Source organism: Lactuca saligna, chromosome 4 (assembly GCF_052625555.1).
Source record: "Lactuca saligna cultivar CGN05327 chromosome 4, ASM5262555v1, whole genome shotgun sequence".
Classification (NCBI taxonomy): domain Eukaryota; kingdom Viridiplantae; phylum Streptophyta; class Magnoliopsida; order Asterales; family Asteraceae; genus Lactuca; species Lactuca saligna.
The window spans coordinates 87,856,500-87,868,850 of NC_136420.1; the positions used below are offsets into that span (position 1 = coordinate 87,856,500).

The 12,351-nt window shown below is 37.9% G+C and overlaps 1 protein-coding gene across 2 annotated transcripts; it reads right to left on the reverse strand.

Moving 5' to 3' along the window:
- Nucleotides 1-8,685: 8,685 nt before the first annotated feature.
- Nucleotides 8,686-11,995, reverse strand: LOC145042333 (SWAP (Suppressor-of-White-APricot)/surp domain-containing protein / D111/G-patch domain-containing protein). Of its 2 annotated transcripts, none has more exons than XM_078990725.1 (9): nucleotides 11,882-11,995; nucleotides 10,679-11,052; nucleotides 10,209-10,326; nucleotides 9,968-10,074; nucleotides 9,754-9,888; nucleotides 9,538-9,672; nucleotides 9,279-9,458; nucleotides 9,020-9,198; nucleotides 8,686-8,872 (listed from the first exon to the last, which is right to left on the reverse strand). In XM_078990725.1, exons 2-9 carry the CDS (start codon nucleotides 11,010-11,012, stop codon nucleotides 8,846-8,848), a joined length of 1,215 nt encoding a protein of 404 aa, XP_078846851.1. In that variant the 5' UTR covers nucleotides 11,013-11,052; nucleotides 11,882-11,995; the 3' UTR covers nucleotides 8,686-8,845. The 2 variants fall into 2 exon arrangements, with proteins under 2 accessions (XP_078846851.1, XP_078846852.1); XM_078990726.1 differs by having other exon boundaries at nucleotides 10,679-11,036; nucleotides 11,882-11,989.
- Nucleotides 11,996-12,351: the final 356 nt, after the last annotated feature.

Here is a 12,351-nt window from a genome sequence, read left to right on the forward strand (position 1 = left end):
TGATCAAGAACAAGGAGTGTGATGCGTGCAATTAGTCGAGATCAAGTAACTTTTCCCCAAGATACCCATACATGTTATAATATGTTATGTTATGATATGAATTGAGAATATGTGAACTGAATGCTAGATAAAGGCTAAGGATCTAGGAAGGATGTCTTATATGCCTATTATATGTGCTTGTAGACCTGCATACTAGTAGTGATCAGTCACTGATAAGATGCCCTGTTTAGGTAATGCCTGATTGTATGAGCCTTAGAATCCTATGTTGGTATAGATTCCAGATAAGAGGATAGAATGGTTTGATTATATGTTGGTTAGATTTTTCTCCATTGTCTAAATGTTGCTTGATTTGTGCTTTCTGGGACTCTTAGCAATGTGAGCTAGCTACTAAGTGAGTATTCTAAGTCACATGTCGCACAGGCTGGATAATCTCAGAGTGATGGACTTGGCCCTATTGTGCAGCTCTTGTCTGAGTCCAACGGTTCTAGGATTGAGTCTTTTACTCGAACGATTATCTTATCTATGTTTCATGTGGCTATATTCATGAGGTAGCTAGTTGACATTATTGGGAATCTTTTAGCAGCTGAGGACTGGGTGGGTTCGGGAACCTAGGAAGGCCTAGGATATGTTTCAGTGGGTTAGTAGTGAGGTTTAGTGAGAATTGGGTGCATCAGTTGAGGAAGTGACTTAGAGGATCGGGAGTATTGTTGAGGAAAGTATGGATAGGTGTGGAAGGTAGTATTTGGCCTGTACTACTGAAAGCACAGGATCCATACTTAAATCAGTGAGAGTCTTGGAGAATCTGAGAAGCTTCAGGGAGGAGAACCCTTGAGGATGTCTTGATCAGTGGTTATGATGGTTTTTCGGTTTGGAGATGAGCACTCAGGGAGATGGTAATGGTTCAAGATTATATCTCAAATCAGATGGTGAGCCAATCGAGGGAAGGACTGCCAAGATTTTGAGTTTGTGTTGGATTAACGAGATAGAAGGTGTCTTCCACACTAGTCCCTATCCCATATGAGCCACAGTTCGGTTTTCCTTGGATCTCCTATATCAGGCGGCAAGGAGTTGTTGGGAATTGATTACACGAGCTATTACACTTTCTGAAATGGAGACTATGCCATGGGAGGAGTTTGTGACCCGGTTTGGGGCAGAGGATGTTCCAGTTGTTGCAGTTCAGCAGTTGGCAAGTGAGCTAGTAAGCGTGACATGGTGCCAGACCCTGAAGGATATGACTTCCAGAGTCCGAGGACGCAAGATCGATTTGGAGCATATTGGGAAGAGAGGTTCGTGCCAGGTGCATATAGTAAAGGGTCTCGGGAAGAGACCCAAGACTTCTAATCATCGGATGAAAGGCCAGTAGGGTCGGACTCAATGCAGCACGTGTGAGAAAGTGCACAAGGGAGTTTATCATTCCAGGGGTTTAGGCTATTACAAGTGTGATGGGGTTGGTCATGTCAGCAAAGATTGTTCTCAGGGGAAAGCCCGTTATGTTTTCACTGTGATCAGGTGGGCCACAAGAAGGCCGACAGTCTGAGGAGGAGGGCAGGAGCCCAGGCAGATAGGAGTCAGGCCCTGCAGTGTTAGACAGGAGAAGTTAGGACTCCAGTAGGCGATGTTGTGGCAGGTTGGGTAATTGTATCCCTGGTTTATTTGTTTGCTCCTGTTGGGTTAGCTCATCAAATATTGTCATATTCCAATTGCATACAGTGAATTACTGAGTAGTTAGTAAAAGGTCGTTCCCCTTTTTTTGGATTGGGGTGTTTAGTGTTCTCTTGGTTCGTAGTGGAGATCGGTAAAGGGTACTATGTGGAAGTCCTATGGTTAGTTTCATCAAGCAAGTCCACCCGTATCGATGGGATATAGTGGTTTTATCATCTGTTCCGGTATGATCGGCGGTAGCCTATGGGAGAACTTATGGGTTCTAGCAGTACTAGAACTAGGAGAGCAGTGGTAGCAGGAGGATACGGGTGTTAGACTCATAGGTGTTTGGTTATTGGATGTTCAAGAGAATTATACTTTCGCATGGGTTGTGTTCGGTTAGAGCTCAGTGGTGCTGCGGGAATGGAAGTGGGAACGAGGATTCGTCAGTCAAGGTAAGGATTAAGGCCTCCAGTCACCAACATGGGAGGTGGATTGAGATATCAGGCTAGACTGGATTTCAAGGGTGCTCTTCAAGATTTCAGAGGATGGACGATCTTAGGATTTGACTAGTAATTGGTCACTAGCATGGGTAAGCACAAGTTGTCGATAGTGGACTATTAGGGAGTAAGAAGGATTGGGAATCCTTCAATTCTCACATGCTGAAGACTTAGTCAAATCTACGTGGGAGAGAATCGATCTAGTACTCAAGAGCAGAAGTAGGAGTGAATCTAGGATGATTTCGAATCCCCTTCAGGGAGGAAATCGGTCGATTGGACATCTAGGTTGAGGATTGTGTGAATTGGGAGTTCAGAATATGTTCCAAGATTTGGTTCACGTTTTTCCTTGGCATCGGATAGTAGGTTTTGGGGACTAGGTTAGAGCTCCAGTTAGGACTCAAGTTCAGTTGAGTGTTAGGTCGAGTATGTGTTCGACCCAGTATGGAAAGTGTTGTAAGACTATGGGGGTACCGTAACATTCACAAGCGGTCAGATAGTATGAATAGTGTTGTAAGACTGCGGGGGTAGCCATAGCATTCACAAGCGGTCAGATAATATGGAAAGTTTTGTTAGACTGTGGGGGTAGCTGTAGCATTCACAAGCAGTCAGATAGTATGGCTAGTGTTGTAAGACTGCGGGGGTATCCAAAGCATTCACAATCGATTAGATAATATGGAAAGTGTTGTAAGACTGCAGGGGTAGTCGTAGCATTCACAAGTGGTCAGATAGTATGGACAGTGTTTTAAGACTGCAGGGGTAGCCATAACATTCACAAGCGGTCAGATAATTTGGGAAGTGTTGTAAGACTGCAGGGGTAGCCGTAGCATTCACTAGCAGTCAGGTAGTGTGGGAAGTGTTGTGAGACTGTGGGATGACACGTAGCATTCACAGATTCTTTCAGATGATTAGGTCAGGGTGGTCTAGTTCGCAAGATTATGGGTAGCCCATAGCATGATTGGAATCAGAAAACAGTAGGTTGTTGGAGATTAGGCGAGATGTAAGACTATAGTCGTTCTAGTAGCATTCACTTTTCGTATTAGATTCAATGGCGACATGTAGTCGGACTTTTATGATCAGGTAGATCAGAAGGAATAATGGATCCAGGAGTGGAAATATGGTTAGGACAGATTTCGATAGCCAAAGTTCTCCTCAGAAGTCATGTGGGGCGACTGTGAGGTTGCTCTTCGCTCAACAACCAGGTCGGGCTATAGTATTCTAGATTAGTTAGGACCACGGAGGTCTCGGTGGATTTTGGATGTAACCAGAAGGCAACCTACTATTTCAAATAGTTTCCATGTTTAGGACAGTAGTAGTGAATTGGGGATTCATGTGTGTAGAGTATCTTGATGATCGAAGGTGATAAACCACTTGTAGTTAGGATTAAATAATCCAAGAGTAGATGATTTGACTGTGTTATGCAGCTCCCATCTGAGTCTAACCGTTGCAGGGAATGAGTCTCCTACTTGAAAGATTATCTGAGCCTTGGCAAAGTGTAAGTGATTTGTGGGGATAATTGGGTTTGTGATTCTATTTTCTAGTGGGAACCTCGAGTTATCAGAAGTTGAGTAGTCAGTTGGGAGATAAGTGGACTGGATTTAACAATAACGATTCGGTATGGGCGGTCTGTTAGGGAGTTGGACCATCTCGAGACTACAGATTTCAGACTGAGTAGATGTGATCATGTTGCAAGAAATTCGTTCATTTGTGGGTTTTAGAACCCTGCTAGGGATGGTTTTGGTTGCCTTGGAAAGGCTAGGTTATGCTCGGGATCGTGGCCATGTCATTCAAGTTGTCTGGCGTGTAAGGAATCGTAAAGAACGATTTCGAGGACGAAATCTAATTTAAGTGGGGGAGAGTTGTAACACTATTTTTATTAAATAAATAAATAGTAAGCCCTAAAATCCTGAGATGTATTTTATGTATTATTTTTCTGAAGCCCTGAAGCCATAACAATTTTATTAGTGTTCGTCTTGGGAGCTAAATGTTATAACTTCGGGAACTTACAATCTAAATTATATCCATTGGACTTGTATTGAATAGATTATTGGGAGCAGGGGATAAAGGGTTAACATCTGGAGCTGGATTGTAAAGATTTCAGAAGATAGGGGATGACTAGTAATATATATGGACTTAAGTTGAAAGTAATTTGTAAAGGAGAGGATATTTGGTTACATTCGGACTCAATTTGAAAGAAAAGGGTTGGGGTATTTAACCCTTCACCCTCGTCCAACACTAATCCTAATCACAGATTCTCCAACCGCCACCCTCACTACCCTCATCCTCCAGCCGCCAAACCCCGTTTCTACACCTCCGGTCACCGTCGCCGTTGTTGGTCCGGAGAACCACCGAGCCAAGTACCGCTTTCGTCATTTCTGTTAAGGCTGAGGACGAAGACTGGCGTTGGAACATCATTTCAGTCGGGAGTGAAGAGGAACGAGTCACAGTTGCCATGTCATTGTGGTTGCTGGTGATTGAAGACGCATCCATCGCCAGACGCCGCGACTATCATTGTTGCTGAACAGTTCGCTTATTCTCCTCCCGTTCTTCTCCGATTGCCGTCATTCCTTACGGTGGCCTCCTACGAAGTTTTTTCTTGTCGCTGATTTCTCGAAAATAGCTTAGTCGGAGGTGCCTTTCGTGTTATAGCTCGTGTTCGTGTGTTTCTGCTCCATCGTGAAGTGTAGATGGGTGCTCGCTAGACAGAAAAACTCGAGGAAAACCACCATGGCTGCCAACCATGGTGGCTGCCGTCGCTGCTTCCTACTATCTCGTGCCATCACCACCAGGTGGGTAGCTGGATTCATGTTACGATCAGAACGTGTGTGTTTGTGTGTATTTCTGTTATGATTGTGTGTTGTGTGTGGTGTTTCTTAGCTGGATTTCATGAGAAAAGCCACCACTACCATCGTGAGGTGTTGGCTGCCACCTCCAACTACCGCCTATCGCCACAAGGGTGGCTGGGTGTGTGTGTATGTGTTATTTATGTATGTGCATTCATTTGGATATTACATTGTAATATTTTATTTTGGTTGGAATAATCAAGAAAATTCATAACCACCACCGTGAGCCGTCGTTGACCACCACAAGCCGAGGTGGTAGTAGGTGGTGCCCGACTTAATTAACAATTAATTAACCTAAAATCTTAACTAATGGACTAATTGGATCGTGATTGGTTTGGAAACCCTAATTTTGAATATGTTAATTTGGAATTGTTGGGACCCGCATTTTGGACCTTTGGATTGAAGTTATGAATTAAGCTCGATCACGTTGTATGTTTGACCTAATAGAGTGATGGACTTAATGGATTAAATCCTTAATGGGTTAAGTAAGAAACATTTAATCCTTATCGTCATTAATCATCATTTTATGTGAAAACCCTAATTTTTCTTGGGCCTTGAGTTAGGCCTTTCTGTTGGGCTTTAGTGATTGGGCCATTAATGGGCCATCCAAGAACAAGTATATGGACTAGAATATTTTGATGGGCTTTAGGGTAAGACCCATGTGAGGGGTTTTGGGCCCAATTTGGAAAATTAGGTCATAGATGGGCCATAACTGGGCCTTGAGGATTATGAGAGGTTGGACCATTGGAATGTCAAATGTTTGTACTGGAAAAAATGGTTGGGCTTTAGGGTAAGACCATGTAGAGGTTTGGGCCCAATTTGGAAAATTAGACCACATGTTAGGCTTTGGTTCATTGTTTGACTTTTAGGCCTTTGGATTAGGCCTTGGGCTTGAATCAAGCTATGTTGGGGGTAAAGTAGTCTTTTACCCCAATCATGGACTTATGGTTATGATTTGGAACCTGATTATTAATTGGGTCTTATTTTGATGTTGACAGTTCGAAAATCTATCATCCAGCAGCTTGAGTTTTGTCCGCAGGACTTCAACAGCGTGAGGTGAATTATCTTCCAATAGAAGTGGGTCAAAGGCACAAATGTCGGCCCACTAGTAGTTTTTTATAGTTAGATGATTGTCTTTGCACTACAAACAAATTGATATTTAGTGGCACACACTTTTAGTGACATTTAATTTATGCCACTAAATCAAGCCTTTAGTGGCACATTTTAGGTGTCACTATAAGAATTAATGGGTTTAGTGTCACTTTACACTTTAAGCCACTATAAGTCATATTTATTAGTGACACTTTACATTTTATGCCACTAAAAGTCATATTTATTAGTGACGGTCATAACTTAAAAATGAATCTAAGAAAATTTATATGTTTTAATTAGTTTAACTTTTATGCCACTAAAACTAAAAAAATATATTTAATTTTTGTTCCCCTCGTTGTTTTCCTATCCGGTGCTTTTCATTTACATTTACATTTTTCCCCTCATTTAAGTTTCAACCTAGGGCTGATAAGTGGTAAATACACTCTGAACTCAATCGCTCTATTCCATCATCGGTGCTTTAAACCCCATCGCCGCACCTTCAAGTCATCGCCCTCACTAATGTACAATTTTTCCGGTCTTCCTCGCCCACCAACGCCGCTGCATTTGCTTCATTCTCCTCATCTATGCTTTTAATTTAATAAGGTAATACCTCACGAATTTTCTTCCTCCTTCACATTCTCCTTAAATTTTTTCATGTATTTTGATTAAACCACTCGATGGAAACCTTTTTAGTATAGTCACATAGTTCGTTCACCTACTCGGAAATATGTACGATGCTGAGGTCATCCTCAATCGATACCTGGAATGAGCATGGTTAGATTAGAGATTAGTTACAAAATGCGAATCGTTCAATTTTAGAAATCGATACCTGGAATGAGCATGGTTAGATTGGGAAACTTGTCGACTGTTGGAAAGACACGTTGACTCTTAGAAGTCATCAACTCTTCTGATTCCCTGAACTATTTTACACACTGATGGTTTGATTTCCTATTCTAAGTAGTGTAAACATCTCTATAGTACTCAACTTTAAATCATCTAGTACAATCATCCTTCTTGCCATAGATATGTTATTAATGTGCTTTTTTTTTCTTTGAGTGAGTATGAAAATGTTATTAGGGTTTAAGCATTGTTTCTATTATGGTTATTAAGAATTGTTTCTGTTATCAAAGTTCATGTTTTGAATTAACTCACAGATTATTGTTCTTGTATTCATGCTTTTCTTATTAAGCATAGTTACCTTATTCTTTCTGTATAAAATGAACAAGGGATCTGATGAAGGATCTGAAGCAATTGATTTCTCAAACTACAATGCTATCAATCAACAGTCTTTGCAACATGAGACAGGTACTAATATTCAAGCATGTTCTAAACAAGGATTTAAAGAATGTATTTTCTCAAACTATAATGTTATTGTTTTGACAAAACCTCCCTATTTTGTTCCAACATATTGTGTATTTATGTGGTGTGTAGTATGGGCATGTGTTTATAATCAATTTTAATTGAAGAAATGGCATTGTATATTCATTTTTTTTCCTATTATAACATTGTACTTTGAAAAAGATTGAAAACACAAGTTATTTTTGCAATAATAAATAAATAAATAAATAAATTCAAAGTATGGTGTCCTAATAAGAAAACAACTATGAGTATAAGTGTTTAATGTTGTGATAAAAAGAAGTTAGATAAGATGCTATAATAAAAAAGTAAATAAAAGCATGATGTTATATCTTATTTTTAACCATAACAGCATCAAGTAATAGTTGTCCAAATTAAGCATATTTCACTAAAAGTATATAACTTATGCTAATAGTTGTCCAAATTAAGCATATTTCACTAAAAGTATATAACTTATGCTTAAACTGATTGAGTAATAGTTGTCCAAATTAAGCATATTTCACTAAAAGTATATAACTTATGCTTAAACTGATTGAGTAATAGTTGTCCAAATTAAGCATATTTCACTAAAAGTATATAACTTATGCTTAAACTGATTGAGTGTGGCATCTGCTGGCACTGTTTTAAGTTCTGGAGCAGCTAATTTAGAGTATCATAACTATGCAACTCCAACTGCTACATACCCGAACAATGATCCATATGGATATGGAAACATAGGATATGCAGGTTACTCTAGTCGTAGCTATCAGCAGTAGCAACCAAATCAATAATACCCTCAACAACTTATGTTCACCAATATCCAAACTACACTATAGATTCTAATGTTGCTTATACTTCTGTGGCATCTGTACAATATCAACAATATTATAATACTCATGTGGCATTTGTACAATATCGAAAAAAAATCATACTAATAGAAACAAATCCATCATTATAAAAAGTTTCAAAAATTTTAAACCAAACTAACAAGGACCAAAGGTGCTAGTCCAAAACTTTTTGGACCAAAAATAGTAATTTTCAACAAACCACATAAGCCATTTTTGCTGTTGTCTACAATATATTAACCTTTTTTTTTATTAAATGCTACTTAAAATAACTTTCATATTATAATCTTACTAAAAACTAAAAATTCCCAAAAGCTAGTCAATGCAAATAATCCCACATGTTTTTTTTTTTTTTTCCGTACTTAAAATCACCACAAGACAACCAAAAAACATATCCCATCAAACTCCATTTCAAAAAGTCGAACAACCCAGTTAGCAAAAGTATATATCATTGAAAATGAAATTCACACATAAATCAAGTAATAACAGCAGTTGAAACACAACGAAATATAAATTTTATGAATATCGATTCTTCTTTTCTTTATCCACATTACACATTGAATGTAAACCCTTGAATTTTTTTTTGAGTCCATCAGTAATATGCTTTCCTGGGGTTGCCCTACAAAATATCCACAGCAAGACTAGTGAAAAGACCATTTTGACAAAACAAAAAATTTACTTTCCTCTCCCAATTTATTACATTTCTTACCCAAAATAGATCGCCTAAAGTAAAGTAAAGAAGAGAAGAGAAGAGTAGAATGCTTACGAGAGGATTTGGTCTATGGCGATATCCAAGCATCATACGTTTTTTGTACTGCTCATAGATATCATCATCAGGTGTGACTTCCCCTGGTTGAGAAGCGCCAACACCCAAATTATCCTTCTTCACATTTCCCGCCATTATTGGATCTGCTATGCCGCTTCTAGAACTCCCCAACCCTTCACCTGCCAATTTTACATAAATACCAAAAATTATTATTATTATTATTATTATTACAGAATATTATTATATGATATTATATTACCTTCTTTCCAGCCCATTTTGGATAAGAGTCTATGGCCCACATTATCCGCCTGAATCTTTGCTCTCTCAGCAGCCTCCTTTGCTGCTTTTTGTGCAGCAACATCGTTACAAGAGGCCATGAATTTATCAAGCTCTTCCTGAGGTATATAATCACCCATATGATGACCTCTTTTCCCACCACCTAAATAACAACCATTTATATTAAATATTAAAAGGTAATCAACAAAATAAAAATAAAATCCCACGTCATATTTATTAACCTTGTAGAGAAGCAGGAGGTGGCATCTCATCTTTAGAGTGTTTTGGTTGTCTCCTTTTTTCTTCTTGTGCAGCCTTCTTCATATAAAACTCCATCATTGCTATTGGATCTGAACCTGATGGAGCAGTAGATTCACCTACAGTATAAAAAACAATGCTTCGTAAAACTAACTTTTTAAAGAATATAAAACGACAAACTATGGATATGAATTGATTACCATAATTAACCCTTTCACTTGATGATATGTGATCATTTTCAGTAGCCTCATATAAAGCTGAAGCAGGAATCTGATAATTTGGTGGTTGTTGATGTGATCTTTGAGAACTATTCACTGCAATACTCTTTCCAGCTCCTGCAATAAATTTGCAAAATTGTTAGGCCAATAAAAAAAAAAAGTTCATTTTACTTTAATTTAAAGTTATGGAACAAACCAGTCTGTGATGTTTGGGAATCCATGGAATTGGTCAGAGCTTTTTCCTCCTCAATAAGTCGATATTCATAATACTTGTAATCAGCACAGCTTTCATCAAAAAGAAACCTAAAAAGATATCAAAATCATGGCAATGGTGATCATAAAGTTTACATGACATCACATCAAAAAGAGATAGTATCATACAGATGTCAAAATCTTGTCCTATATAGATAAAAAAAAAAAAAAAATTATGAACATACTTGAAAGGGGTATCTCCGGGATTCTTTTGGCGAGTAATATGCTCAAACTGCCTTCCATTTTTGGCCACAAAACTTGCTAGTTTATCTGCAACCTTCTTTATTGTGGGATCACTTGGTGCTGCATGTCACTTAAATAACTGATTAAAACCAAGAGCATCAACATCTTACATCTCTTTCCACCAATGTTGACAGAGGTATTATGCATAAGCTGCATTCATCAGACCCCAGTAATTCAAGAATCTTTTGTCCTTTTCTCACCATTACAAAGGTAGAAGCTTTTTTTTTTACTTTTTTTACTTTTTTTAATCAAATTAAAGAAGAGACACCACCACCCGTTAACAGTTAACACCCCCACCAACATGGGGGACACATATCACCATAGCAGATGATGATATTTTGGAAAAAACAACAGAAACTACTCCTTAAGAAATACAAAGGGAAATAGGTAATCAAAAGTAAGAAACAATTACCAACATAAACTTGTTTTAATGATTGGTCAGAGACATAAGGTTGCTCCAACTTTTGCCTTTTTAATGGTAAATCACCTACTCCATTACCACCATTACTCTCATCATCTTCCTCATCTTCACTTAACTTGACAGCAGGTGCCACAAGTTTTGATTTCTGTTTAAGGCTAAATGCAAGTTTGCCAGATGAAGAGGACTTGTTATTACTAATCACAGGGTTAGGTTTTTGGGACCCTGATAAAGGTGGGCCCTTTTCCTTCTCTTGTTGAAGTTGTTTGAACCTCTCCATAAATGAACCATCGTTCACGAATAAGCTAGAAGCTTTTCCTTTCTCCATTGGTGAGAGGCAAGGTTCTTTTGGCTGTTTATAGAAATCACTGCTTGACAAGTAAGCTTACAAACTATTCAAGAAATGTAATGTAACTGAATCATATCACAAAAAAAGAGCAAATGTGCTTGAGTAATGTTGAAAAGGTTGAGTTTTGTGTTAGTTGCTTAGTATACTGATCTCACAGAATAAGCACATATTGGGCTACTTAGGTTATCATCGAAATTAAGGCTTTTGATTGTTTTAAATCTCAAAGGAGGGTGTAGATGTGCATCTTGAAAGTGCAGAATTACATAATCTTGTTGTAACAACTAGATATGCTTGAAGTTGTAACTTGTAAATTGTAATAATCACGTTTAATGCTATTGGTTATTGGATCCCTACATAATCAACTATAGTTAAAGTTGCAATAACCAGATAATCACCCTCAAAATCTCAAAGGCACATCAACACTAACCCTAAGTCGTAGTGCATATAGATGTCAATCCATCATCAAAACCTCCACGCTACAGAGATATGTCGACTACAACAATAACGTCAATCAGTAGATCAATTTTTCGATTTCATCTAACAAAGCCATAGTCATCCAAATGTTGTTAAAAAAGCTTCTAAAACTCTATTGATGTCAAATTATCCAACGATACACTATACGCAAAATTTTGGCAAAGGGAAGACCGATACTTTTTTAGCCACGCCAATTAAAATAACAGAAGTCACATGTCCAATCAACATCAAGATTCAAGAACCAAAATTTAAAGTACTCGAAAATTGAAAGATAAAAAAACACAGAAACCCTAACTCGAAACGGAGGAATTGAGTTGCAATAAGATCAGACATTCACGAACCAAAGATCATAGTTACAGATCAAAATTACATACCTGGTTGAGAAAATTGTTTATGCCCGATGAGCGGATCGGGGAATAGACCCGATATTGTGTAATTGTAGCGTGTGCTTCAGGTTTGGGGAGGATTTGGCTAATCTTATATTGCTGTCTTCTGTTAATAATTTACATTTATTCCCTCTGTTGTCTTTTATATTACAAAAAGAACCCTACCTTATTGCAAATGATGATTTTTCTCCAATTCAAATATTTTTGTTTGATTGTAAGCTTTTTTGTAATATTTATAAGGGTAAATTGTAGAAAAACTCAATCATTTATTTAGCATGATTCAGAAAAACCTATATATTTTATTTTTATGTATAAAATCCTTATATTTTCATTAACCTGAATAGTTACCCAAATATTTTTTTTTTAAGAAATTATCGGTTGTTTTGTATTATGTCGTTTATCTTTTTGTTTTTAAATTGACATGGAAAAAAGAACTAAGCTACGTCACTTATTTTTGT